Source organism: Falco punctatus (genome assembly GCF_963210335.1).
Source record: "Falco punctatus genome assembly, chromosome: 1".
Taxonomy (NCBI): domain Eukaryota; kingdom Metazoa; phylum Chordata; class Aves; order Falconiformes; family Falconidae; genus Falco; species Falco punctatus.
In genome coordinates this window covers 49,105,913-49,133,441 of record NC_137580.1, presented here as the reverse complement: position 1 = coordinate 49,133,441, position 27,529 = coordinate 49,105,913, and the positions used below count along the sequence as shown (strand labels likewise).

Genomic DNA, 27,529 nt, shown 5'->3' with positions numbered 1-27,529 from the left:
TGAAAACAAAAGGGGAAATCTAACAATGTTATCCCTATTGGGTTCTTTGAGCCCAGGATATTGTTCCAGGGGACCTCATTGTACATGTGAAAAAGCAGAATCACTTTCTTTCCTGTTTTTTTTTTTTTGCTACTTGCCACCTTTTTTAATTTTCCTTGTCTTATTTTGATATGTTCTTTCTCCATTAGTTTTCAGAATCAATTCATTCTTCATTTGAAAAGGCTCTATGAGAGAAATTATGTGTGTATGTATAGAGGAAAGAAAGAAAGAAGACTGAGAAGTTGCCTCCTGTCTGGATCCAACAGGACAGAGCTTCTCAGGCAGGTATCACAGTAAGAGAATAGCACATCTAGGTTGTTGATGTGATGATATAAAATAGCATCTACTCCACCTGACATCAGAACACAGGCAGCCTCCAATCCCAGATGGCTAACATAAAAGCTCCACAACCCTGTGATACTATTAGATGAAAGGTAGGTCATAGATGGGTTCTGACTAGTAAGAACCTTAAGAACTGCTGCTGTGAGAGGTAATTGCAGAACCTCTGCTCTGCATGAATACAGCCAGCTTCTCCCATAATGGTTCAGTTCTTCCCAACTATCTGTGCAGTGTTTGGCTCTGCAACATTGATTCCCTGATGATAGAAATGCAACAACTGAACTCTGAGAGAACTGATATTGTCATGCTTTTATAGATTTTTTTTCAAATGCTTACACAAAAAAATATTGGATTTTTGTTTGTCAAGCATAAGCACTGTCAAATGTATCTGCTCTCTTTTAACTTTGGAAATGACAGCTTTCTGATCAAAGAAAACACTCCTTTTCTTTCCATCCTGAGGAATAATACAGTACTGGTTCTTTTCCAAATAACACATCTCATGTCTTGTTGCTTTCTTCTTTCCTTAAGACATATAACTCACCACAGTAAGCTTTTAAATTAGGGCCTGATCCAAAACTTATAACTGCTGTTGGAAGAAAAAAAAACACCCCAACAAACAAACAAACAAACAAAAACACTCAAAACATTGCCTTCATGCTCTTTCAAGCAGTTTTATGTGCAATTATTCACACAGTGGTCACACTTGCGTGACAAGGCTACATAGTAGGGACAATATACACAATGAAACCTTTCCTTAGGATGTTAATGGTTATTTTGGATAGTGGGGAAACTACCTTTTCTTCTCCTTTTTCTTCGTGTCAGTTCTGGCGATCAACTGTAAAATGTGATAGTGATTACACATGGCAGCTTTTTTTTTGTACCAGTGTTCTGATGCACCAAAATTTACTCCCTCTTTTCTTTTATATATTCTTTTTAAATCTAAGACAAAGATTTATGGCATTTTGGGGAATTAGCCATGTGATCCACTTTCCTGACAGGTGCAGAGGGAGAATTTCTGGCCTCTTTCATGTCTCATTTCAGCTTTTGCCGAAACATGATAACTGAAAGAACTTTTCTTACCATTGCACTTCTGTGTTATCAGTGTACATGGAAAATGTTAAGAGAGACTAGTTTTCCACAGAACGTGCCAGCACCACCCTAATGTGGGCACTTGTTCAGCCAGCTGGGGCTTGGAAGATGTGAGTCCAAGCAGCCAAAGTGGTCTCTAAGCAAGCAACATCCCTCGCTGCTGGCCGATGGGGACAGTGTGAATACCCAGAGGGCAACCATAGCTCCTCTGGGTGCTATGAAATAAAAGGGGGCAAAAAAGGCAAGTGATCCCTCGGACGGACGGACGGACGGGGGGGGGGGGGGGGGGGGGGGGGGCGGGGCGGGGAACCTTCCAAGAGGTACAGATGCTGCTTTTTGACAGGTTCCAGGAATGCTGTATGCACCGTTGCACTCAGGGTGTGTCTGAGCACTGCACGCGAATTAAGCTACTAGCGACTGGTCGGGAGGTCTGATCCGTCCCGAGCTGCGCATCAGCGGAGAGCTGGGCTTTCCCCTGCTTCCTGCGTGCGGCAGCGGATCGGACCGGCTCCGCGCTCCCTGGCTGAGCCTGTGCCTCGCAGCCGCTCGTCTGCGCATGAGTCGCCGCGGGAGGTTCCGCGGCTGGAGTATTTCAGGGGCTGGGCACCGGGGGAAGATGCTCAGTGCCTGACTGCGCCCGTGCCCCCGGCGGCGGGGGGAGCCGCGGCGGGACGCGGCCACGGCCACGGGCACGGCGAGGGCGCCGGCGCGGGGGGCACCGCGGAGGGCGGCGTGAAGCGAGGGCGGCGCGGCCGTCGGGGCAGAGCCGGCTTCAGCACCGCGGACAGCGCACAGCGGGCACCGCGCCCCGGCACCGCGCTGCCCCCAGCCCAGCTCCCGCCGCCGCTGCCCCGGGCCCCGCCCCGGGGCGCCCCGGCCCCGCCAGCTCCGGCTCCGATTCCCGGGCGCCCGACCTCCCGCTCCCTCGGCTCCGGCCGGCGGCAGCCCCGGCGCCCCTGCCGTCGGCTCCGGCACCTCTGCTCCTGGCCCCCGCTAACCCCGCTGCCCGGCACCGCTCCTCGCGGGTCCTCTTCCCCCTGCCCCGGCCGGCCTCCCAGCCCCTCTCCCCGCGTCTTCGGCTCTGCTCCCCGCCGCCTGCCCCTCTCCCTACACCCGCTGCCCCCGGCTCCGCTCCCCGCTCCCGCGGCTCCTGCCCCCCGGCAACATGCGCGGGAGGCCGCGGGTGGTGGCAGGCGAGGCTGCGGTGCCGGCGCGGATGCCCCCTTCCTCCTGCCCTCACCCACCCCAGGCCACCCGCTGAGAGATGGACTTGGCAGGCGTGCTGCTGGCGCTGCTCCTCGTGCTGGTGCTGGTTGTCTCTCTGCTCTCCAACCTCCTGGTACTGCTATGCTTCGTCTACAGTACGGAGATCCGCAAGCAGGTCGCCGGGGTTTTCCTGGTGAACTTATCCTTTTGCAACCTGCTCCTCACCGTCCTGAACATGCCTTTTACGCTGCTGGGGATCCTGAGGAACCAGCAGCCCCTCGGGGGCTGCGTCTGCAAAGCGGTGGGTTTCCTGGAAACTTTCCTGACTTCCAATACGATGCTGAGCATGGCAGCTCTCAGCATCGACAAATGGATTGCCGTGGTGTTCCCCTTAAGCTACACCAGCAAGATGCGGTATAAGGACGCTGTGATACTGATGGGCTACTCGTGGCTCCACTCCCTCACGTTCCCCTTGGTATCCTTGTTTTACTCGTGGGTAGATTACAGCAGCGTTTATGCCTCTTGCACCTTGCACCTGAAGGAAGAGACGGAGCGGAGAAGGTTTACAGTGTTCACCATCGTCTTTCACTCCACCAGTTTCATGCTGTCGCTGGTGATTTTGTGTTTCACCTATTTAAAGGTGTTGAAAGTTGCCCGGTTCCACTGCAAGCGAATAGACATTATTACCATGCAGACTCTGGTTTTGCTGGTGGATATCCACCCCAGGTAATGCGTGCTTGTTCGTATTCACAGCCCCGGGGCACTTGCATAGGTACCCCTGGCGGAGAGGATGCTCTGTACCCCACCCCCCAGCCCCCGAGCACCCCTTCCTGTGCTCCTGCCTGCCCCAGCCACATCGCGAACGCTTCTGCCTCTAGTTTCAGGCTCTGCTTATAGTGCCAGAGGACGGTGGCTTGTGCATTTGTAGCCTGCTTTGTGTAAATGTTAGTCCTGCTCGCCGGCTGCTCCCACTTGCCTGAGCTCCCTTTCACAGGGAGCCGCTGCCTCGGTGAATGCGATCGTCCCCGGGCTCGGCGGGGCCGGGGGCTGCCCTCCCCTTCCCTCCCCTCTCCTCCCCTCCCCTGGGCCGGGGGCTGCCCTGCCCTCCCCTGGGCCGTGGCAGGGTCCCTCGGGCCGGGAGCGAGCCCTTCCCTCTCCCCGGGGCTCCCATCCCGTCTCCTCGCTCTTGCCTTCACCCACCGCCTGCTTTCCCCCTTGCAGTGTGAAGCAGCGCTGTCTGAACGAGCAGAAACGGAGGCGGCAGCGAGCTACCAAGAAAATCAGTATTTTTATAGGGTCGTTTGTGATCTGTTTTGGTCCTTACATTATCACCAGGTTAGTATCGCCTGTTGGGGTGGGGGACTTCCCGGAACCGCTGTGCCATCTGATGCACAGGGGGTTGGGGCAGGGGGGGCACAGCTAATTTTGGGGTGCCAGATCCTGACAGAGACCTGGGGCCAGTTCCGAGGGGCAGAGCACTCACACATGCACACACTCACTCACTCACACACACACACACACACACACACACACAGAGGCCCTCACACAGGCCAACCCAGCTCGCTGGGTAAAGCCCCTGGCTCTCCCTCCCTCATTGCAGCCAAGGCTGGGAGCCCCTGCCAAGAGCAAGAGGCTTTTAGGACAAGTACCAGGAATTAATTACATACCAGTGGGAGATAAAAGCAGTTGAAAAGACTTGCCACCCTTCCTTATTAGCACAGCCTGAGCAACAGAGAGGCAAGCAGACTTCTTTTCCTGATTAGCTCAGGTCTTTTTGTTGTTTTATTTTTTAAAGGCAAAAAGCCAAGCTTGCTGCTATTGGAAGCTGAGGTGACATAATGTAAATTTATCCAGGCTGATAATTTGTCAGATAAGCCCTGTGTCTGGAGACATCAACATCTGTAAATATAATGCTAATGGTGCAGCATGGCCTTGTGATGAAGTGTAAGAGTTATCTCCCAGGAAAACCAACAATTAGGCCTTTAATATGCATAGGAAACACCATGCTCCTCAACTGGCCAGAACTATTGGCATCCACCCTGGTAGTTCGCACCTTTTTAAGTAGCCATGTATACATTCCTCATTTCGTACTTGTATAGTCTTTATACAACATATGGACAACGTATGGTTATTATTTTTAAATCTTGCATAAATCAATGATCTGGAAGCCCATGTAACTATGCTGAATTGCAACACCTCAGGATTTAGCCTTTCATCTCTTGACTAAAACAGGTTACATCCTTCACAAATGATTTTTTGAAATATGTCCCACTTCACTTTGTGTTCAAGACACCCTTGAAGAGTACTGACTTCTGTCAAGAAAGGTGCACTAGTCTGCAGAACCACCCTGGTGAGGGCTTCCTCAAGGTTGCTACCAAGCTTCTGGGGTCTGCAGCCACACCAGCTCAAAGCACTCAGCCAGCTGTAGCACACAGGTCTTCCACAGTCACATATATATAGGCCATTCACATATATATAGGCCATTTATTGACCATTGCTATTACCCTTTTCTTACGTGGGTAGGGGGACAGATTTAGGCTAGTGCACAAAAATTACAGTGTTTTTTTAACCTTTAGGATGACATTTATTTCAGTTCCCATTTATATGTTGAAAAGGATTCCTGACTGATTGCCTGGATAGCTGCATATATTTTTTCTGCAGTTGAAAGGGTTATTACAAATGTTATCATTACATCACAAAGTTAAAAGGTTAATTGATCACTGTTCAGTACATTCTGAGTCATTTTCTATTCACCTTTGCCATAATCAGGATATAATTATATTGAGCAAAGTAGATTTTGCCATCTTCCTTCCATCTGAACATTACTGAGCTCAGCAAATTCCAACATTGCCACATTTTTCAGCGTGGAGATCTCTCTCATAAACTTCTAAAATAAAAGCAACTTCCTTCTTCAGATCTTGCATTTGGAAAATGGTGCATTTTCTAAGCGTGACAAACTGGTATCTGATGTGTCACTACAGAGAAGACTGAGGGCTGGTTTCTGTGAATGTGTGTCACGGTACAGCTTCTGCCTCAATCACAAGAACCTAGTTGGTTCAGCAACAGCAAAATAGGAAGTATTTGGAGAGGACATCCTCAAAGGCTCTTTGCCCCAAAGGCAAAGCAGTATCCAGGCAGCACTAGATAAAAGGTGGTGGAGTTGAGATTGGAGGACTTGCTGCCATGCCCGTGGTGTCTTCATTCTTCCCCCATTCTGTTTTTTAGGGGAGTGGCACTGAAGCTATCTCTATGGAAGCAGTATGAAAGATATCCCCCCTCTTCTCTTGCTCGGTGGCCTGGTGACTCAGGTTGCATTGTGAGCTCAGTGTTTGCTCCTCACTTCAGAAATGTGAATGAGATTATGTTCATTATCAAGACATTCGTCTGTTCACTAAGAGCCGACAGATGAATTTAATCTTTTTTGTAACAACACCGAAACCAAGAAAATGATACTAAGATGCATTCAGATGGATATTTCTAAGGATGACTTGGTTTGGCCAGGACCTTTATCTTATTAAAATCTGTGTAATTTTTCTTCTGTTGGCTTCAGTGCAATTGTGTTGAGGCCCATAACACAATAAATGGAACACATAGTAATGCATCTATTCTCATGACTGAAAGATACCTCACTTTTTGTTTAGTGTCTTTATAAAAAAATGAATTGTGTAAATATCAAATGTATATTTCTTGTATTAGGATGATATACAGGATGGCATAAACCTAAGCAACCATACAGCAAGTGTCATTTATCGTACATTTATTTCTCACGTTTTATGTCTTCCTGTTCTCTCTGTTTTGACTTGACTGGATTTTTGTTTTCCAAGCAGCTTCAAACAGAAGTCATCTTGTTTTTAAATGCACTTGCCATAGGAATGATTTCACTTTTACATATAATAATAAGAATTTTTCCTGTCAGAGTTCAACCACTTGCTGCAATGTTCAGTCCTAGTGGTGGTAAGTCAGCTTTTCTATGTGGAGGGATTGGAACAGCTTCAGAAGGCAATGCCCTGCAAGGTAGGAGCTCTGCACTTTGGAAAGAGGCCAGAAGGTTCTTCAAGCTTGAGAAAGCTTCTGATCTTACATCTTCAGACAGTGATGTTTTAGGGTACAGAAAAGGGCTATTTTATCTCATGGTACTCTTTTTTTTTTTTTTTTTCTTCTGGAATTAATATAGCAAAATAGTATATTCTTGTTCCTGCAAAAGGTTTCACAAAAGATGTACAGATAATAAAAACTTCTCACCCTGTTCTTTCCACCGTCCTGGAGAGTCTGCCCACTGCTGATGATCTGTATGCCAGACATTTGCTGGAACAGTCTAAAGGTTTGTTCTCACTTCCATGGAAAAATTGTTTAACTTAGTTGCAGTTTCTCCCCCTGTGATTAATACACCCATCTCAACTGAGGTGCTAAGGCCACTAATCATCCGTGAAGCACAGACCAGAAGACCCAGGTCTGGAGACAGCTGACTGGTCATATAATGATGATAAAAATGTTGTTTGCTTTTGTTCTTTGGCCAAACTAGTGGTCAGTCAAGTGCATGCAGAAACTCTCACAGGTAAGCAGATGCAGTTGTGCTCCTAAGCATACTATGGGATTGCAGGTGCCACCCGAATCTCTCTGAAATACTGCCACAGTGTTTGTACTATACTGGTCTAACATGAATCCTTTTTGCATATGAGAGAATTCACAGCAGTGGTGCAATGCAGGTTCACTGTTCTGAACCTGAGGAGGTGGATTCAGTGATCTAGACCAGGTTTCGGGTGTCATTTGATATGCTGCATAGTATACAAAACCTCTACATAGGCTGTAGAAGACCCACAACTTCCAGGAGCAGCAGCCTGATGCCATGGGGGTTGTACCCAAATGTCTCAAGTGTCACTAGACAGTTGTACTTAAGCAACTGATCTGAGTGTGCCTGGATGCCCCAAGTCACGTGTGCCTATCTCAAGCTTGCCTTGGGAGAGGGGTAATCAATTAAGTCACCAAGATTCTGACTACTTACCAGCACAACTCTCTAAACTCAGAAAGTGAGCCATAAACTGCAGCGCTTTCTTATCTCTGATGCATGGGAGCATTAACATTAAAAACACACTTTCTCTCTCTTTCCATAGAGGGAATGATTCTTGTCTCCCAGTGGCCTTGCTAGGAAAGTTCCTTTTGCCTTTATTGAATCCAAGGAGTAAGTAAGTACAGGGCCCTTCTCCTGCAGGGACTGAGTGCTGTAAGAAAATAAGTTTTACTTTAATATTTCATGAAGCATGAGTTGAGCATGGGCTCAGTGTGAATATAACACTCAAGTGTTTCCATCTCTCTTTAATGTTTAACAGGTTGATAGAGCTCCTTCCTTTTGTTACCATAAATTACTACTGGGGAATCATAAGCAAGTGCCTCACCTACAGTAAGGCTGCATCAGATCCATTTGTTTACTCACTTTTACGTCAACAGTACAAAAAAGTTCTGATCAACATCGTCAATAGGATACTTAAGAGGGACCTATATCCGTCATCGGGGTACAACAGCTCTCTCGATACTGAAAACGATTACTGCTTGCACAGAACAAATTAACATGAAAAGCATTCCCCTTCAAGTGAGACAGGAGCTTGCTGTTGCTGGAAAGCTGCCTTTTCCCTCTCGTGCTGACAGTGGTGACAGTGTCTCCAGGGTGCGAAAGCTGCATTAATGTGATGCATTTCATTGTGGACTTTCATGAAAGGCTCTTCCCTGGTCTGCAGCCAAGTACAATATATGGCAAAGCCTCTTCCCTGAGTAAAAGGAGTAGGCTTAAGGGGCTTTAAGAGAGCCTTTGGAGGCTTTAGAGAAGCTTGGAGAGCTTTTAATGTCTCCTGTCTGAAGACTTGGCATATCTTGGAGCATTCCACATCAGACATGATATTCCAGTGTCTTCTGGGACCACAGGAATCCCCAGGATGGAAGGAGAGGTTGAGAGTCCTCTGTGCTGTACATGTAACTTGACAGCTCAGGATCTGCTCTGTTAGTTTTGAACATTACAAATAAGTCTTTTAATTGATTTATTGTATTGGTGCCTCAAGTGAGTCAGCACTTTGAATCTGAGATTGTTGTTATTAATATTTACTACTAGGCATCATGATTGTAACATAGCCTTTAGGAAGTGGTACATATATTTGATATGCCAGTATTCTATCAAGCATAACCAAAGTCCACATATCTGAGTTACTAATATTTAGCACTTCAGTGGTATGTGATTACAATAAACGCAGCAACAGTAACAAAGACATATATGGAATTTAGTTAAATAGCACTGTAGTTCCATCACTGAGCTAGTAATCCTATTCAAAGAAGCTTTTATTCAGAAAAAAAAAAATCAGTTAGACAGTAGAAATGACAGATACCACTGTGTTTAAGATATATTACTTCAGAAGCTATCTGTTTTCAAAGAACAGGCTAAAATATATCAATTCTTTTTAAAGGATATATAATGTGTACAATATTTCATGCATTGGCTATATTTGGTAGATTGTAATAATATTGTGCAATCTTTTATTCAATAATGATTGATTAATCTGGTGATTTAACTGATACTAAGAGATGTCTAAGAGATATTATAACAGACCTGCTGCCAAACGCCCAGAAACACAAAGCTGCTTTATTATTATGTGTATTTTTCACTTATTATTTCTTTTTAAATCTAAACAGGCTTTGGAAAAATATGGGAATTATTTTTGAACAATATTCCTTTGATTATATAAGACATGAATCAAAATATTCTATGGCATTCAATAAGCTACTATTTTCTAATTGAGTACATAAGGGGAAAATTAAAGCAATTCCCAAGTATATTTTAAGAAAGAAAAAACAAAAAAAAAGAAAGAAGACAGTAAAGAACACCTATTTTTAATGTAAAACTGAACTTGACCCTACGAAGCATTGAGAAGGTTGCTCCTGACCAAACTAAGCATATAAGCATGTGGTTAGGCACAAATATAATTTCCTTTGAAGTTAACAGCTCTATTCCCATGCTGAAATTTAAGTATATGTATAACTGTTTTGTAAAATCAGCGTTGAGCAGTCAGCACATCGAGAGGGGTTTTTCCACCATCCACAATGAGGAAGGAGAGCATCTTATTGCAATTCCATTGAAGTCAAGGAAAGGCGATGCTGCATAACAAATGCAAGGTTCTCTTATCTCCTTCTTTTAATCTCTGAGGCCTTTCTGATGCTTTTTTTTCCCATGCAAATACCTTGGGCCTCTGTGTTTTGCATCAATAGTTCTGCCTGTGTTTATTAAATTGAATGTATTACAATGGTTTTGTCTTCTTAGTAAAGTATTTGTACTCTCTCCAATTTTGTGTAAATACAGTATTTCCGAAAAAAAAGCTGTCTGTGGAATCTTTGCAGTTTTACTATCTTCCTGTCTGCCTCCACATATCTTCCCCCTCTGCTGTGCCACTACAAAAACCTGATGCTTCAGTCCTTCATTTCAGCTGCAATGTAAGGACCAGATAGCTCTGTAGGGGGTGGGAGTGATGCTAAATTCTCAGTTATTTTTTGTCAGTTTTGTGCCAAAAAGTTTTGATAGACTACAGCATTTATCTGTGAATAAACATGAGTTTAATGATACCTACAATTGTTAATTGCCTTTGGTTTCCTAAAGAAAATAGTGCCGCTTTAAGAAAGGAATATGTTACATACAGTTAAAAGTATTAAATTGTCACTTCCAAGACACACAAATGAAATAAAGAATTGTTTTGACTTTTTTCTTAGTATCAAGAAAATAGTAGAGGAGAAAAAAAAATAATAAACTTTAAAGCTATTACAGTAATAAACTTCTAAAGCTATTAAACTATAAGCCACATTCTAAAGCTATAAAACAGAACATATACTGCTACATCTGGTATTAAGTTAATTAATGAAGCTTATCCATACCAGTTGAGGGTGTCATCATGCACACACTTTACAATACCACGCAACCTCACAAAGCATTGAACATTTCCAGAGGTGCTCAGGTTCAGGCAGGGAGAAAACAAAAACAAAGAAAATTATTTGAGCCTGTGCTGGGTGTTACAAAACATCTTTTAAATTTCCATAGAGAATTAGGAAGCTAATGTTTACAGTATGCTGTAGACCAGAAACTAAGAAAGGGCAAGGAGAGCCGTAGTCCTCAGCCTGGATTTGCAATGAAGTTTAACTGCCTCGTTTAGCATTACCAAAAGGCATCTTCCTCTGCTCGGTATGCACAGCCAGTTCTGTAGGTAAATTTTTCTTTCTCCCTTCTTCTCACCACCCACTTCCCACCAGAGAAGGGTTTGCTCTACTTTTCTAACCATGGAGGAAGCATTTAGTGAGAGGTCTCGGTTTCATTCCTCCAGCTTCCTGATGTAGGCGAAACTCTTGTTAGCTTGGTGCTTCATTCATCATGCTCTAGGTTATTTGGGGATAGGAAGAGACAGGGGGGGAACCACACTTTGCCCCCTTTTTGGGAGATGCTGCAAAAAAGGATCAAAGGATTTAGTGCTTTACTGGAGGTGAGAACATTTATCTTACACAATGGGAGCATCCACCAGAGGTGGCAAGGTTGTTGATTCCCTCTTACTGGCATTTTAAATGAGGCAGACATTAGATGCACGGTCCTGACAGTAGGGTTTAGTTTGGATCAGTTTTCCAACAAAGCTGAAGTGTGATATCCAAAATGGCATCTTGCCATTGACACACTCTTGCCAACTCAAAGGTATCACTCCAGAAAACCTTATCTGAATTTTCTGCCCAGTGGCCTGGAGTGTTTTTTGCTAGGAGACAAGAGACTGGCAAATACCTGGCAGGTGTGTTGTATAGTTGGAAACACCACGGGGGTTCAGCAGGAGCTACCTGCCACTACGACTTCCCTAGCAGAAGGAGCTGTCACCCACCTGTGGCTGCTTAGGGAAAACAATGGCGAGTTGTTAAAAGAGTGTGTGAAAGAAGCATCATTTCCTCAGGGGGGTAGCAGAAGTGCCCAGAAGTAGTCCTGGGCTGTGGCTTTTTCAGCTTCTGGTTGCAATCTGAATCAGCAAAATGGTCTTTCCTTCTCCAAACTTTTATTTTGGCTGCAAAGACTGGAGTTGAGAACTGCAACTTCCCTGGGTGACATCCCTCCTCCTAATGGCAGTCAGAGTACAAACTCTGCAGCACAACAAACCTTTAATTAGTCCATGTAATTAAGAAGACATTAAACTTCAATTTTTTTTCCTTAACACGCCTCCATCAAAGTATTTCCAAGCCTGATGATTTGAATATTTTCTGGCAAGATCCAGGATGGAGTTTTAAATCTGCAGTTTCAGAGGAAGGAAGCTAGCCTGCATGTGGCATTTCCTAGGTGAGTGTGCTGGTGTTTATTTATCACAAAGAGAGTTGCCACTTCCAAAGGAAATATAAACTTTTTTTTTTTAATTTTGCCTAGCACCTATGTTGCAGGTAAACTCTGAGACCGACAGTCAAACTGAGTTTCTGAGGCAATAGAAGTGGAGTAGTGCTTAGACTACAGATTCCCAAAAGGTTTAGGTATATAAGCTGGATCCCAGCCTGCTAAATCCTGACAAGGTGGATGTGCTTCAGTCCAAGTGCAAAAACAAAAGCAGTTTTCTTGGCTTGTGTAAAACCAAAAACTTACATGGTTTTGAGCTGAGATGGCAACAGAGCAATGAGGACCTCGGGTTCTGTGAATTGTCACTCTGCAAATTCCTTAGCCTCGCTAAAGAAAGAGCATTTTGTTCATCTGAGCAAATCAGCACCTAATAGACTTTTGCAAAAAATCTGTGCAGCTCAGTGATTACTGAATACATATTTACCTTGTCTTTTTTCATGAGTAATGATGGTACTGAACTTAAAAGTTCAGTGCTAATAGTAATATTAAGCTTATTACATGGTTAAGCATGTAGGAGCCAAAGTTCTTCAATGCAAGTGCTCCTATATGACCAGAGAGTGATCAGGCTCTTTACAACTGTGGGTTAAAATTTGGCCCTACTGAGAAATTTAGCAGCATTGAGCTTTGTTGAATAAAAAAACCTGTGACAAGATGTTCACACTCATCTAGTTAAAGTACTTTAAAAAACTACAACAAACAAAATCCAAACACAAAGAAAGCTGTACTGCATGGGAAGAACTGTATCAAGTGGGAAGGTTTGACTGTATCACCTGGAGGGCATATTTTCTTCTGTATTTAAGGGTGGGTTTTTTTCCAAAAATAATTATGTGCACTTGTGCACCCACAATAAACAAGCAACTGTGTGTCTGTCTCCAAAGCGCATAGCATATTTCAGAACTGCAGACAAATGGCTTCTTTGGTCTGGTTCAGGAGGACACCTGGTTTGTGGGAAGTGTTAATTACACAAGTAAATTAGAGGTTCTGCTTTTTATTTTTGGAAAGCAGGTCCAATTAATATTTAATGGCTCAGCTGGAGACACAGCAGAGATGACCTTAAGAAAGGTTGTAAATATATTAATATCTTTCAGTTGCCAGAAGCTTCAGAGAGCAAAATGTCACTTGGCTCAGTATATGCAACCAGCTCCTACTCTGAGCTGGAGCTACTTTTCCCCTGTGGCTTATGAACGTGACACAGGCCAAATGGATGGTCACATTTCTGCATGCCCCTGGTTTTTCTCCCTTTAACAGCAGGTTTTCCTTGCCAGGACATGAGTGCATGATGCAAACTAGGTGCTCCTGCTCTTTTCTGTAAGTGAGCAGTGCATGAACCATGAGTTGCTCCCAGCCAGGCTATTCACACATTCTCTATGCAAAATAAACTAATTGTAAAGCACGTATGTTAGATGTCATAGGGTCTGTATGGTTAAAGTTATTTTCGAGTGTTGAAAACTACAGGCCATTCCAGTCCACTTGCACCACTTTTTTAACCAGAGTCCAATCCACTATCACAAGCGTGCAAGTTGATGAGTTGGGGATAAAGACTCTCCAAAGAAAAATCAAAACCATCCCCTTTGGGACATATTTGTTGTGTGTATTTCACCATTTCACTGCATCCTGCTGTTTGTACATGGCATATGCAGGTTAGTAGCCAGCAAATTATCCAGCATATGTTTAAGTTTGCAAGTTTCCTTTCCTGAACCAAATGGATTGACATCTTGAAATGCTTCCCAGAAAACCTCTGCTCCTCATGCCTAACCCTAGAGTACCTTTATTTAACTCACTCTCTGTTTGAATATTTTTTTTCCCGGCTGAAGGTTTAGTACTCTAATTGTATTTCAGTGAAGCCTGACATTAAGTAGCAGACTCATTACCACCTTCTTTTCAGTTTTATAATTCCTGCCTTTACATATCCAGCCACTCTGTTCTCTTGGCTTGCAGCTGTCAACCCTGATGCACGTTTTCAGAATGTTTTATTGAAACCCAATAAATTGCTCAGTGCCCTCGCTCCATGGATGGAACTGGAGATTGGGTTCGTGTATGCATCTTCGCGAGATGAGTTTTAAGTACTCTGTTTCATATTTGCCCTTATTCACAGTAAAACAAAATGTCGATTGGTGATATGTGACCTTTTTTTTCACAAATTACTGCTGAGCACTTCTTACAGGGGCATAGCTCAAGCAGGCTGTCAGCTTGAAATCTGGCTTTTCAGCTAATCAGACTCTTATTGTTGTCGCTGCTGATGAAACATGCTTGAGGCATTTATAATATGTTTCGGGCTCCCCACACAGTAGCCTGAATACTCCATTATATTTTTATTCTTACTACCTTGCTGGAAGCCAGGGAAGTACCAGTACTGCTTTTCTCAGGAGCCCTGAGGTACAGACATGTGAAAGACCACACAGCCAAGCAAGGAACAAAATGTGTGAAACAAGGTTTAGAAGATACCTAGGAATGGGAGGCAAACACTTTTATCTTGAATCTATCTGTTGATCTTTTGCTTAAAGTTTCCGAGGCATTTAAAAATGTGTTTCTCATGATATCTGGGGATGCCTTAGAGCTGACAGCAGAGCTGAATTTCTGGAAGAAAGCTATTTAGAAAACAAGAACAAGGTGGTCCTCCTTCCATCCTGAGGAGCTTGCCACACCAGCACCATGTAAAAAGCAGTGGCAGACAACCCTTGTTCACAAAACACAGCTGCATGTTTTGAAGCCACAGCTCCCTTTTATGCTTTTCTAGATGGAGCTTCATTGGTCTTCTCTGGGTGTGAGAGCTCAGGCTGGGATCTGTCTTCTCCTTGGAGAATATTGCCTTGGCCAGGCTGGAAGCTAGGTAGGGAAGGTGTCCTTCTCTCCCTCTGTACAAACAAGAATTTGAGATACCGTGGACTCTGTGTACATGACAGCAAAGTTTAGTGGGTAGGGAGGGCACTCATGACAAAGGGGGAGGGAGCTCCTCTCCTGAGAGCTGCTTATATCGGAACTGTGTGTTACATCCCACTCATTTTGTTAGTAGGCAGAGGCAAAACTGAAGGGGAACATATGGTAGGGATAAGAGCCTGGCTTCACTGACTTCAGGTGGAAGTAAGCCAAGATTTTACCTGAAAGTTTTCATCAGTTGAGTCCAAGTCTGAATTTGCAGAAATCTTTCCAAAAGACCACTGAAGAACAGCTCAGTTAAGACATCTATTCACTGAATTAGTCACATTTAAAATACATATATATATATATATATCTCCTTGGATTCTTGTATATCCTTAGCAAAACACATTAACAGCACTGAATGGAAATGTAATCTAAGAGGTGTTAAGTTTTTCTTCAAATGATAACATAAGGATATTAAGCAGACTGAAAATGCAGATGGTATGGCTGTAGAGGAAGATGCACTCCAGTCCTTACACTTCTTACACTTGTTGCTTACACTTATGAGTCCTGTTTTTTCTTAAACTTTCTCATGTCCCTCTGTGTATACCCTTGCTGTCCTCTCCCTGATAGATATCTGTGGCTTGCTGAGCAACCACAGCCACTACAGCCAACAGAATTTAACACTTATAGACTCCTTTCTTCCACACCCAGAGGAGCACTCTGACAGTGACCCTGAAAAGTGATTCAAACCCAGGGTTTGTTCCTTCCTTCTTAAAAATCCTGTTTATTCTTATTATTTGTAAATTCCCATCTATTCAGTTATTTTCATCTCTGTGCTTAGAGCTCAGTAGGCACAGGAGCAGCATCATTTGTTCTTTGCATCTCTGCTGGCCTGTGCTCCCTTTGCAACTGCTGAAAGCTCAGTCAGTCCCGATGCTTCCTCCACCTTCATCACCTTTTAAAGCCTCTACCTGAACATATCTTTTTTTTCCTCTGGTTTTGCTTTTCTGTGGGTTTTTTTGTTTTTGTGGTTTTGGGTTTTTTGTTGTAGTTTTTAATTATTTTTCACTGACAGCCTTTTCAGGTTTTAATTTTGTGCAGCTGAGCAGGATTGTAAAATGCAGATTAAATAAAATAGAAAGAAAGCTATGCTCCTTGCTTTTTTTGTGCTCAACAAAGAAAACAGCCAAAGGAATCAAACCAAGAATTTTACTGAATCTGTTTTGTCCCTTGGAATTACAGCTTACCAATTTCTGCAGTCAATGGCAGACAGAGAGCAGTAATATGACTACTGCCACATTTTCCATTTAAGATAAAATTACCAGATATCCATTTATGGCTGAATCAAGGTGTTCAGCATGAGTTCCTCATTAAAATATAATTCTTATTTTTGGAGCTTCAAGAAAACTTTCCACCTACTGTCCCAATAAGCTTCATGCAGGGAAGATTGGATGGAAATGCAGCCTACCCAATGTGGATGCATAGTGCATTTCTCTGTGCTTGTTCTGCAATAACTAAATATCTGGTATTGCGCTGGCAGCTCATAGCCTCCTCTTCCAATGCTGATGATCTCAGGTTTAGCCCTTAGAGTGTCAGTCACCTTTTGCCTTTCAATTGTACATGATACGAACCTGCAAAAAAACAGATAAATGGATCCCAGGACCTTTTGCCTTGTAATTTCCCCTACTGCTGCTGCATTGATTTGATGAGTCTTGAGGGTAGCTGTTGCTTGGCAACTTGAAGCTAAACAGGTCCAACATGAGGTGGAGTATGTAAATGACTTGCTCTGAGCTAGCAAGGTTTCTTGACATCCTGACTTCCTCACAGAGGAAAGCTGGAGGCTGGATTTGTCTCCTAGTGCAACGTAGTTTACTTCAAGGAGAAAGAAGGAGCTACTGAGAGCTGTGTCTAGCACAGTAATCTGTAGGAGAGTGGAAAAAATCAGCCTCTGCAGGAATTTCTCTGGATAATTGTGTTCCAAATGTGTCCTGCTTAGCAGTCGTTTAAAGGATAGCCCTGACTAATCAAAATTTTGACAAATACAATTAATCTTTTTGATGAGCTACTGGTTCTTTCTTGTTCCCTCATCATAGTAAAATAGCAAAGGATAACTCAGTAAAATCAATGGTTGAGGGAAATTGGAAAAATACAAATCCCTTGTCGCAGTAGCTCAAGGAGCTACTAGCGTGGCTAGGATGACAGACAGCAGATTTTGAGCTGCTAAGGGTCTTGTCCTTGTAAGCTGAAGAAAACTCTCCCATAGGTATTAGTGTCATGTGGATGATAAGGCATTTCTCATATCTGTAAAAAACTTTGCAGTTCTGGATCAGATCTTTAACTAGAGTAACATCTTGATATCAGTAGCAATAACTGATGGAGCTGATCCCAGAGTTTAGCCCATGACTGGTATTGTTCCCAGAGTTTAGCCTGTGGCTAGTAATTAAGAGCCTATAGCCTTTCTTTTACTCTCCCTGACTGCCTTGTTCTTGTTCTCTTGACCATTCATAACTGTGACTTGGCCACAGTTATATTTTCAGACTTGGCCAAGAAAAAAAAAAACATATTCAGCAGCTCAAACTATTTCTCATGATGAGTCAATGCTTAAGCCCCCATCCTATTTGTTACTTCTCTTCAAGTCTCTTCCAGTTTGTTAATGCTTTTCCTGAGATGAAAACCCTCATGCTTTTGATGTCATTGGATGCACAATACCGTGACAGAAGGTGGCTCATAGCAGGGACTATGTAGAGTCCCCACATATGTGGGACTCTAGCTCTCCTGCTGAACCCTGAAACAAGTCACATGAGGCAACTCCATACCAGTGACCCCCTTGCAGATGTTGTTGCAAACTACATTTGAAATAGATATCTATATCTAGGAATTAATGACTTTCTTATAAATGACTCGGGGAGCTGAGATGCTGCATATAGGTCTGGCATGGGTTATGCTCATACAGACTTTGATAAAGCTGGGAGAACAGCCTCGAGGTCAGCTTGCTCTTTGTAGAGCAAACAGACTGTTTGTGATGCCTTTGTGGGGTTGGATATCCCGCTGCTGAATATGCTGGCTGCGTGGGATCCTGTGTGATCCTAAGATTGGCCTCCAGACTTGTCTCTCCACCTTTGCTATCCCTATCCAGCACCTCTTTGTCCTTTGTGGGCAATTCAGCACATCTTCAATGTGAGCATGGCAAGTGGAGCTTGCCTGAATACCACAGGCTAGAGATAATGTCTTCCAAAGATTGTCTGGAAAGAAATGCACCTTACTATTGTTTTATGTTTGGTCTTTGTAACTTCCACTGGTGGCTTGTAAATTCTTTGAATGAAAGAAGAAAATAAATACTGAATTTAAATTCCTTATCTGTTAAAAGACACTATTTAGGGGCAATTTGGGCTATGCCACACTAAAGGCTTGGAACCTTGATCAGAAACCAAATCTTAAGACACTTAAAAATGATGTCAACGCAGATATTTAGTTGAACGTAGACCCTCGGTATACTGATACATAATTTTAAAGTGCCTAAACACCTTTGAAAACATCCAGTTTTAACAAGTTTAGCAGCCTGTTTTTCCTGGCTTTCAGTGAGGCTGGGGTCTTGATCTGACTCGGAAGCTTGTTTGTGGAAGTGAGGTTGAAATCCTTGGAGCTCTTATGCCAAGATCATTCCAAATGGCTACTGGTCCTTGCTGTCTAACACTGTGTTCTGGAAAGCATCAGCCTTGGAGGGCCTGATTTTTCTGAAAAGTGCTTAGGATCTGCCTTCAAAGAATCGGGATCTGCTAAGTGTTTCCCCAGTTGGGTATCTACAAACTAAAGCACTCAAAGTCACTTTTTCAAAATGTTTTCCAGCACCTCTGCAAATGTGCAAAGCAAGCCCTAGAGGACTTCTTTTGAATGTTTTGGCATTAATGTTCTGCAAGACAGGGAGAAGAGATGAAGTGAAATGAGTCTCAAAATAGGACTGTCAAGTTCTTTTCTGGTAGAGCTTACATTAATTTTTAATACTCCATCTGTGATCAGAAGAAAAGAAAGACCTTCAGTTCTAAGCACAGATCTTTTTTTGAGCACACTTATTTTTCCTTGTAGCCGTTATATATTCAGCTCTGTGATTCACCAACTTATTTATATTATTTTCTTTGCTTTGTGGGAGTCAGGCAGACTCACCTTTGGGTCTCATCTTGAACTAAAACTGCAAAATGCATTACCAGTAACCCCTGAGTAGGAATCCTGCTTTGCGTTACGTGGGGGAGTAATAAGAGGCAGCCTTTGAGAAGATAACAAGGTCCTCATGTCAGTTCTATCTTTTTAATGACTAAGTTTAAATAATGTTGTGTGCTTATAGCAGAGTTTGGTGATTGGTGCATGTCATTTTACACATGTTCTCCTGTATGTAGTCATATTTATTACTGTTGTTCCTTTATGGTCCCATTCTACCATCTGGTATCAGGTTCCCTTCCGGTTTTTTGTATCACTTGTGCCTTTGATCATGGCTGAATTTTAACTAGACATCATTTTCTCCTGTCATCAAAAGAAACTTTGAGTGGCTTCATTTCTTACTGATTAGCCCAAGCAAGCACAGAAATCACATGAAGGGTATGCTAAAAGAAAGGCATGCATTCAGCTGAATCTTTCTGGGATGTTAAGACCTTCTCCTGCTTTAATTGCATTCCTCTGCATTATGATAGGATCAGTTCAGTGGATCACCTGGAAGTGGTATAAGGAACTAATTTTGTGGGTCATTGACTTAGTTAATCTGTGACAAGTCAGAAGATGAAAACGGAATTTAATTATCACTGGCAGTACTTGTACTGAATTTAAATTATTTCAATATTTTTCAAGAGCTGCAATTTTATTTTTTTTTTTACATTTTTTATATTTAACCAGGGAGGAAAGAAATATCTGCAACTAATATTAAGGTGGACGGATGGGGAGGGGGACACCCCCCTCTCACTCATTGCCTGCTTTTGTTTCCGGCGTATGAGAGAAAACAGGAAAAAAATTGGCAAAACATGCCAAAATATCAAAAATAAAGAGAAAATAATTAAATTCAAATTTTTAAGCCATTGCAAGAAATTTAATTTTTGAGTAATGACTAGACTGATCTGCTCTGCAGAGATCTACCAGCACATTACTCCTCCTCCCTTAGTGAGCCGGTACAAATAGGTATTTGGTCAATAATGATAAAAAAAAAAAAACCTGCCAGAAGTTACAGGGAATTTCTGAAGTATCTGGGACATGTAGAAAGTTGCAGCCCATGATCCATTCTAGGTTAAACTCTCAGGGTACCGTGTAGGAAAACAAGAAAACTCTTACTTGTGTGATCTTTTTCTCTACTCTCAGCCTGTCCATCAAATTTGTGGCACTCAGTATTTGTGCTTGTTTCATTTAATCTTGTGGGTCATAAGGGGAACAAATTGAAAGTTGAGATAAAAGGAACTGCTGAAAAAATTTTCAGTGAGAAAGTTAAAAGCTATGTAACTGGTCCCAGAAGGCACAGAAATACATCCCAAAATATCTGTTCCTTTTAACAAGTGCAGAGCTCAGAACAGTCTGCGTATCTTTACAGTAAAATAGCTATTTCTCTTATCCACATGCATGTTAATTTGAATTAGAAATATTTGTTTAGAGAACAAATGTGTTTTTCTCAATTTAGCACCTAGAAGCTGAAAGGAGAGCCCTCGTGGGACCTTTCTCAGATCTCTGCTGTTGCATGGAGCACAATCAGGGCACAGGGGGCAAAGTCTTGCAAAGATAGAGGTGTTTGGGTTTTTTTAAAAGTCGCTCTTGCTTTGCAGGAAGTTACTAATCCACTCCCCATCTGTTCTGAGAGCAGCTCCTCTTCTCTGCCCTGTTCTGCAGAAACTGAATGGCAGGGGGGAAGCAGGATGGGTATTGGTTTCTGCTGTGCAAATGGAAGTATCTTCTGGACTGAACTACCAAAAAGTCCTAAAACTACGCCTGCTGACTCTGTACTGGAGCAAATGGTATGTGCTGCATTACACTGTTCTGCCAGCTTCCCTAGCACCTAGTGAGGGAGAGAATAACAAGTCATGAAGTAGCATTTTGATCTGCTCTCTGTCTGTTTGTCCTTCAGAAAAGTTATCTAGGCAGCACTGCTTCTGTTTATTGTTCAACCTCCTATCAGCAAAGTCAAAAAGAACCAGGTAATGAAAACCAGTCTGAGTCTGATACGTCCCTCTGTTAAATTTCCCTGACAATAGTAAGAATCATGAGAATGCAAGCAAGTTAAATGTACTGTATTTAATCCTACTTTGAATACTTGCCAAAGACATAAACCAGTTTAGGTATTTATCCTGTCTGAGGATTTCTGGATTGCTAGGGGACTGTGGACTGTAGGCTAACAGAAAGGTCTGATCAAGAAAGAGGTAGTCAGCAATAAGAGCTAGTAAAATTATTTAACTTTATTGTTGTGATTCAAATGCAAATGATTACATCCAGCTGATGCTGCTACATCTGCTCATCACTCTGGGATTTGTTTGTCCATTTTTAAGATTCTTTTAGAATTGGGATAAATATATCAAGTTCTGGTTTAAGATTAAATATGATGTCAACTCCCAGGAAAGCCTACAAGATTTACTAAAACCCAGAAATGAAAAGACAGAAGTGGGTAAATCCATTTGTTCCTGACCATCCCTTCCCTAGCTGCTTTTAATGCTTTTAGGTTTTAGCCATGCACCTGTGCGATACCTGCTTGTTAGTCCCATTTGGTACAACACACAACAAACATATGAGAGAACAAGTGATATATACAAAGTACTAATAATGGGCTGAAAAACAGCCAAACAAGGTAGAAATGCTGGATGGCTGCCAATATTGCATGGGTGAGAGGAGCAGTAGCTGAACTTCTGTCCCCCTCAGAAAGGTGCAGGTCTACAGGGGAGCCCAGAGGCAGCAACCATGCGCAGGGGAACAAAGCTTCGCAGAAAGACACACTGCAAAGCCTGAGGTCAAACCCCTTCGAAAGGAGGAAAAGAACAGCCAGTTTAAGGTAAGAGTAATGAAATAACCCTTCCAGACTTTCTGTTCTTCATGCCTTATGGCATGCAAGCATGGGAATATTGCTAGGTGGTGGTGACAAACTGATAAATTTACCTTTATTGCTAATTATCTTACTGATAATCTTAGGTCCCCGTCTCCCCTACTTATGTTGTAATTTTTTTCTTGGTACCAAATAGACATCCTCCTTGAATGTAAAAGGTTTGTGGAAGCTGAGAAGCAAAGAAATTTGGAGCTTTCTGGATGCCAGCTATTGAGGGGTTTGTTTAGTTGGTGTATTGGAGCCTGTTAGGGATGTGATGTTTATGGGTGCCAGGTACAGGTAATCAGGACCTGGGGATTCCCTCTTCGTGAGTGTGCTCCAATGCCCAGGAATCTCTCTGTCCCAGACCTGCGGGTGCAGCTACTGCTGTTCCCAATTGTAGGTTCAGCCAGCAGTGAGGACTCCCACAGTGGCACACACACCCACGTGTTACATGTGTTTGGTGCCAGAAGAGCCCTGCCTTTACCACAGCACTCTCACAAATGCAAATACAAAATGCCCAGTCCTGTTTCCCCTCTCTGGCTGGTTCAGAATTGAGGTTCACTAGTGAAAACACACATGCTCCCCCTCTCTGGGTTTACGTGTATGCTCACATTCTCAAATCCCTCAAGTATCAGTGCAAGCTCTCAGGCCATGTCTGTGCCCTGGGCCCCTGACCCAGCCACTGGTTCAGACCTTGTCTTTCCAGATGCAAGTCTTCTCCTACTTGTCTGCTAATCCAGACTGAAGTTTACTAGAAAACTACACATACACAAACATAGACATAAGATTATGTTCATTTGGGAAATACAAATACATCCAGGTCTCTCCAGTTGCCGATACTTAGACCTTGCAAGCTTGCACCTTGGTCTCTCCAGTTCCTGGCACACTCACCTTTCAGCACTCACACCTAGGTCAGAGAGGGAGATTACACAGGGGGTAAAAAAAGTTAAAGGATTTAATACGAAGATAGACTGGATTGCAGGGACCAGGCACAGGACTCAGTCAGATGAGCATAGTGCCCAGCAGCCTGCATGCAGCTGTTCCCTTTAACCCCCTCCTTTCTGATTTTCCTGCTGTTGTGCCTCCCTGATCCACTCTGGTCTTTCCCTTTGCTCCTTCCCCTAAGCAAGCCATAGTAAGTTGCACGGTCCCTGAAGTCACTTCTAGTATCTCATAATATTGATGATAATCACATGTAATGTTTCTTATCAGTGATGAAGTTCAGGCTGACCTGCTTCAAGGTTGTGCCCAAATCGTTGCTTTAACAGCTCATCAGTAAGTGACCAATATGTTTTGGTCCCTGTTCATGTCTCTATCACCTGCTTGTTAATTCTTGAGTGTCTATGGATTTAATTTATCACTTTTCTTGTTACTTGTTCATTCTGTTATACTGAATAGTCTCTGGGTGTATGCACCAGGTAAGTTACTGAACCAAATGCTCCCTTATTGTGCATACCCATGCAGAGCTTGCTCTGCAGTATATTGGTGTGTATAGGAGCCACAGAGTATGCCACAGCCCAGGGCTGCAGTGAATGAGCTAACCCTCAGGCAGGCCAATTCTCCCATTTTCATGTTTGAGGTAAACCTGGGTGTGCAAACCTTGGGTGTGGGTAATCTCCGACAGCAATGCTGAAGGCCTCTGTCTCTCCTCCTGCCCAATACTTCCTCTCGATCTTTTAAGGAAGTCAAGAAAAATCAAAAGACAAGAGCTTTAAAGGGCTCTCCTAGGCAGCCCAGTGCACACAATTCTGGTGTGGGACAGGATATAACCTTGAAAACACAAAGAGTGCGTAGAGCTCTGCTCCTGTCATCTGAGATGGCAGTCCCTTCAAGCTACTCTGTAGCTCGAGACAATGTCATAAAGAAAGCCAAGGTGACCTGCAGGAGTGAGGGTACCACGCTGCAACCATATGTAAGGGCGGTAGCTCTGGTCCTGGAAAGCTTACACTGAGGCCAAGGAGTAGTGACCCTTGGCAAGGCTAATTAGGCTGAGCATATTGCTATGATGATGAGACACAATGTTCTTTTTGTTCCAGAGCTCATCCACATTAGTCACTAGGTTGTACTGCCTTATGAAGGCAAAGAAAATGCTGTCTCTGTTTGATTCTGATGAATACAGTTTAATGGCCCAAAGGCTGGTTGAACTGGAGATGGTGTGTGGAAATCAATGCATAGACAAGCTACAAATAATACTGGATGGATACAATAATCTTGAGAACAAGAGATTATATAATGTGTACCACAATCATTTAGTTCACAGAAATAATGAATGGACATTCCCAAATTACACAAAATCAGTATTCTCAGTGTGATGGGACTTTCTCGTTAGTATTTAAGATGAAGTATACAGTGCTGTATGAATGTGGAGTATCACAGTAAACTAACAGTGTTGGTGAAAGCAGGTGTCGAAGTGTTTTGTGGGATCCTGGTAAAGTAGATGTATGTTTGCTGGTGGTTTAAAATATGTGGTCCTAAAGTATGTGGCATCTAAACTGGAGCTGGTGGCTTGAAGTGCAGTGGAGGGGAGGAGACACAAGGATATAGCGCCTAGGCTGAAGCATGGGATATTAAGTGAGAAATCGCAGGCTGAAACAAAAAAATGCCAACAAGAAAAAGACAGAAAAAGGGAAAACTGGTGGGATTACAGCTACTGAAGGCTTAGTTCCACAGCAGAGCTCACCGCAAAAAGCATTGGGATGTGTGGGTGAGATGTCACTCTGTACTCTTGAGGGCTGCAGAAAATTACAAATTCTGTTGGTGAGTATAATCTCTGCAGCCTTTTTTGATGTGAGGAATTTAGCCATATCACTGAAGTTAGCAGCCACATTCTTTCCCTTTAACACAAAATGCAGCCCCCAGCACACAGCAGGCCTGCGGCTCAGACACACCACCAGCTGTACCTGAGCACAGCAGGTACCAATGTGGCACACTGGTATTCAGAGCTGACCTCAGGCTGCCGGGATGCTGGGCGAAAGGTGAAGTACTCCTGCCCTTGGAGACCACGCTTTCAGAGCTCTGTTGGTAATAGCTTTTTTTTGATTCTTCTTCTTTTTTTTTCTTTTTTTTTTTTTTCCCAAGGGTCCAGACATGCTGCTCTGTGATCAGGGCAGAAAAAAGGCAGCTAAATAGCATGGTTCTCCTTAGAAGTTTGTTCTTTGAAGTCTGATGGGTTTTGGTATTGTTTACTCCCAGGGCAGACTCTGCAGTCTCCAGATCTAGTAGGAAATCCTGGAGGCAAGAAAAGTTGCCCTCCCTTGCAGAGCCTGGTAACCAAGGATGTACTTTATTGCTGAGCTTCCCAATCCATCTAGCAGTATAATCTCTTCTAAATATGATATCAATTGCTTTCCGAGATGCATATAGTTTTCTCCTGCTCTGTCAGCCTCTTTAGTGTTTCCCTATAGGGGGGTTTATTTGATTACATTATCATATAGCATCATAACTCCCTACTGATCTCTCTGATAGTGATCAGCAGGAGCCGGTGTGCTCTGACTGCAAGGACAGATTCTCTGCTCTCATGTGTAAGTGGGTATCTGTCCTCAAAGGAATATGCACTGCCTGGAAAGATTGGTCTGTTTTGGTCTAGGTTTTTGAAGAAAAATTCCTTTTCCTGTGATACAGGATGTTTTTTTGATGTATACGTAAGAAATTAGGAGTTCACATCCTACCTAAGGCAAGCTTCTCCACCATACCTGTTACATAGGGATAAAAACATACAATGCATATTTCTCTGGGGAAAAAAAAAAAAAAAGACAAAACAAAACAAACAAGCAAACAAAAAAACCCTTTAAAAGTCAATTTAAGATAAACTCAATATAGATTTACTATCCAGTTAAAGCCTGTATTGTAGTTCTGGCATCTTATCTACATTTTTGTGAAGTTATTTTTTTAAAGACTAGACAGAAAAGACTGGTACCCCTCCAAGTTTGCTTCTGTAAACTGGATCTTAAGTAAAATGCTCAGAAGGAGAATATGGAGGGGGATACTGCTAGCTATTTTATGGGTTCCCATTCTCACTGTGTTGGAGGGGATACAGCTTACAGCTTAGAGTTCCTTTGCTGTCATGTTATGTTTTAAACTTGCAGTTAAGTGGGTTATGAAATACCATTCTTTGGGAGGAAAGTGGCTTTCGATTGTTTGCTTTTCTCTGTCTCTCTTCCCCCTGCTCTCTCCAGGCAGTTGCTCTTGGCTTCAGTGAGATATGCTTTAACAAAGCTCCCGTGTCCCTTAGGAAATCTGCTGCATGAAGACCAAAGGCATCGGACCCATGGTGGAGGATGAGGCAGGCGCATCCCTGCAGGGACCCCCCTTCACTCAAACTGTTTATGAAATTGTAAACCAGGCTGGAAGAGTGAGACTGTCTGGAGGCAGAGGGGAGGGGGAGCTCATTCCTCCTCCCTGTCTCAAAGCCTTTTGCTTTCCAAGCTCAAATGCTAGCTGAAATCTGACGCCTGGACTGCACATACTGTGAGACGTGGGCATGCCCTTGCAGTGCACTGATTTCCTCTGCAGCTTGGAGAGCCAGAGCCGCGCTGAGGCTCGGCTCCATCAGGCAGCGAGTGCCACATCACTGCACGGCCTGCGCAAGGGGCTCCAGCATGGTCCTGAGGCTCCTGCTCCTCCTCGGCGGGCTGCTTAGGGCTACCGAGCCGGCACCCCGCTGTGAAACTGGCCAAGAAACCCTAGGTAAGGCTAACCACCCCAAAAGTCCCCTTCTCTCCTTCCTTCCCCTGGAGATGAGCAGAGTAAAGGGCTCCGGCTTCAAGGCGAGGGAGGCAGGAGCTGTCACTCTCCCCTGGAGACAAGGGGATCAGCTCTTTGGAAATCTGCAGGCTGCCAGTGATGACACTGGGGTTGTGCTTGGGAAGTGTGGATGGGAAGGCAGGAGGTGGTGTAGTTCTGCAACAGAAAAACAAGCCTGTAATGTAAGGGATGTAATGTTTCCCCATCACTGTCTTTTAAGGCCATGTGTAGATGCGTCTTTCTGTCAAATTATGGATTTCCCAGTCAGTAGGATCCCCCTCGCTGTTGTGGGGAATGCAGAGGATTTGCCCCATCTCTGGCCTTGTCTTCTAGGAATGTGGTAGTCGGATTGCAAGAAGATGAACTTTCGACCTTCTGTATGCTTTTCTGCTAAGAAAAAACTCTTCTCCCTACATTTAGCTTTAGGTCACTTATTTCAAGTCCAACATATGAGAAGATTTATTAGGATCTGACAGCTGTAGGGTGTGTTTTAGCTTGCTATAAGCAATATGGAATTCGTATGAGTTGATTGGCTGGAAAAGCAGATTTACCCTTTAGGATAAAGTTTAACTAGGAACATGTTTTAAAATTAAACCTTTTGGTTCAATAAACCAATAAATCAAACAAAAGTTGATTAACAAAAAATATTAAGAGTATATTTTCAAAATACCTGGTGTTTTTTCTCAAGTCGCCTTAATTCAAATTTCATTTATGTGAGGACAGTGGAGAGATGAATGCCATTGTAGTGACAAGTTCTGTTCCAAGAAAAATATTTTCATAGGGCTCAAACTCAAAATGATTCAGAAAAATACTTATTTTATGGGAATATAGAA

The 27,529-nt window shown here is 43.2% G+C and overlaps 2 protein-coding genes across 4 annotated transcripts in view; both read left to right on the top strand.

Annotated features, from left to right (window-relative positions):
* Window positions 1-1,772: 1,772 nt before the first annotated feature.
* Window positions 1,773-9,622, top strand: GPR78 (G protein-coupled receptor 78). 2 transcript variants are annotated; one of them, XM_080407402.1, is made up of 3 exons: window positions 1,773-3,399; window positions 3,895-4,008; window positions 8,001-9,622. In XM_080407402.1, exons 1-3 carry the CDS (start codon window positions 2,732-2,734, stop codon window positions 8,236-8,238), a joined length of 1,020 nt encoding a protein of 339 aa, XP_080263528.1. In that variant the 5' UTR covers window positions 1,773-2,731; the 3' UTR covers window positions 8,239-9,622. The 2 variants fall into 2 exon arrangements, with proteins under 2 accessions (XP_080263528.1, XP_080263529.1); XM_080407403.1 differs by lacking the exon at window positions 8,001-9,622 and adding an exon at window positions 6,848-7,993.
* The window catches only part of CPZ (carboxypeptidase Z), a 77,476-nt gene continuing 58,194 nt past the window's right edge, over window positions 8,248-27,529 (top strand). Inside the window, exons 1-2 of one of the 2 annotated variants that reach the window (XM_080407353.1) lie at window positions 8,248-20,895; window positions 26,129-26,639. In XM_080407353.1, coding sequence (XP_080263479.1) covers window positions 26,552-26,639 — 88 coding nt within the window. In that variant the 5' untranslated portion in view covers window positions 8,248-20,895; window positions 26,129-26,551. Of the gene's footprint in view, window positions 26,640-27,529 lie in introns of both variants that reach the window. The other variant, XM_080407352.1, reaches the window with a different exon arrangement.

Bases quoted from the DNA above. Each gene is read 5' to 3' on its own strand.
- GPR78 (XM_080407402.1), top strand. From the start codon at position 2,732: ATGGACTTGGCAGGCGTGCTGCTGGCGCTGCTCCTCGTGCTGGTGCTG. The intron at 3,400-3,894 runs GTAATGCGTGCT...TCCCCCTTGCAG, and splicing joins CTGGTGGATATCCACCCCAG to TGTGAAGCAGCGCTGTCTGA. The intron at 4,009-8,000 runs GTTAGTATCGCC...AATGTTTAACAG, and splicing joins GGTCCTTACATTATCACCAG to GTTGATAGAGCTCCTTCCTT.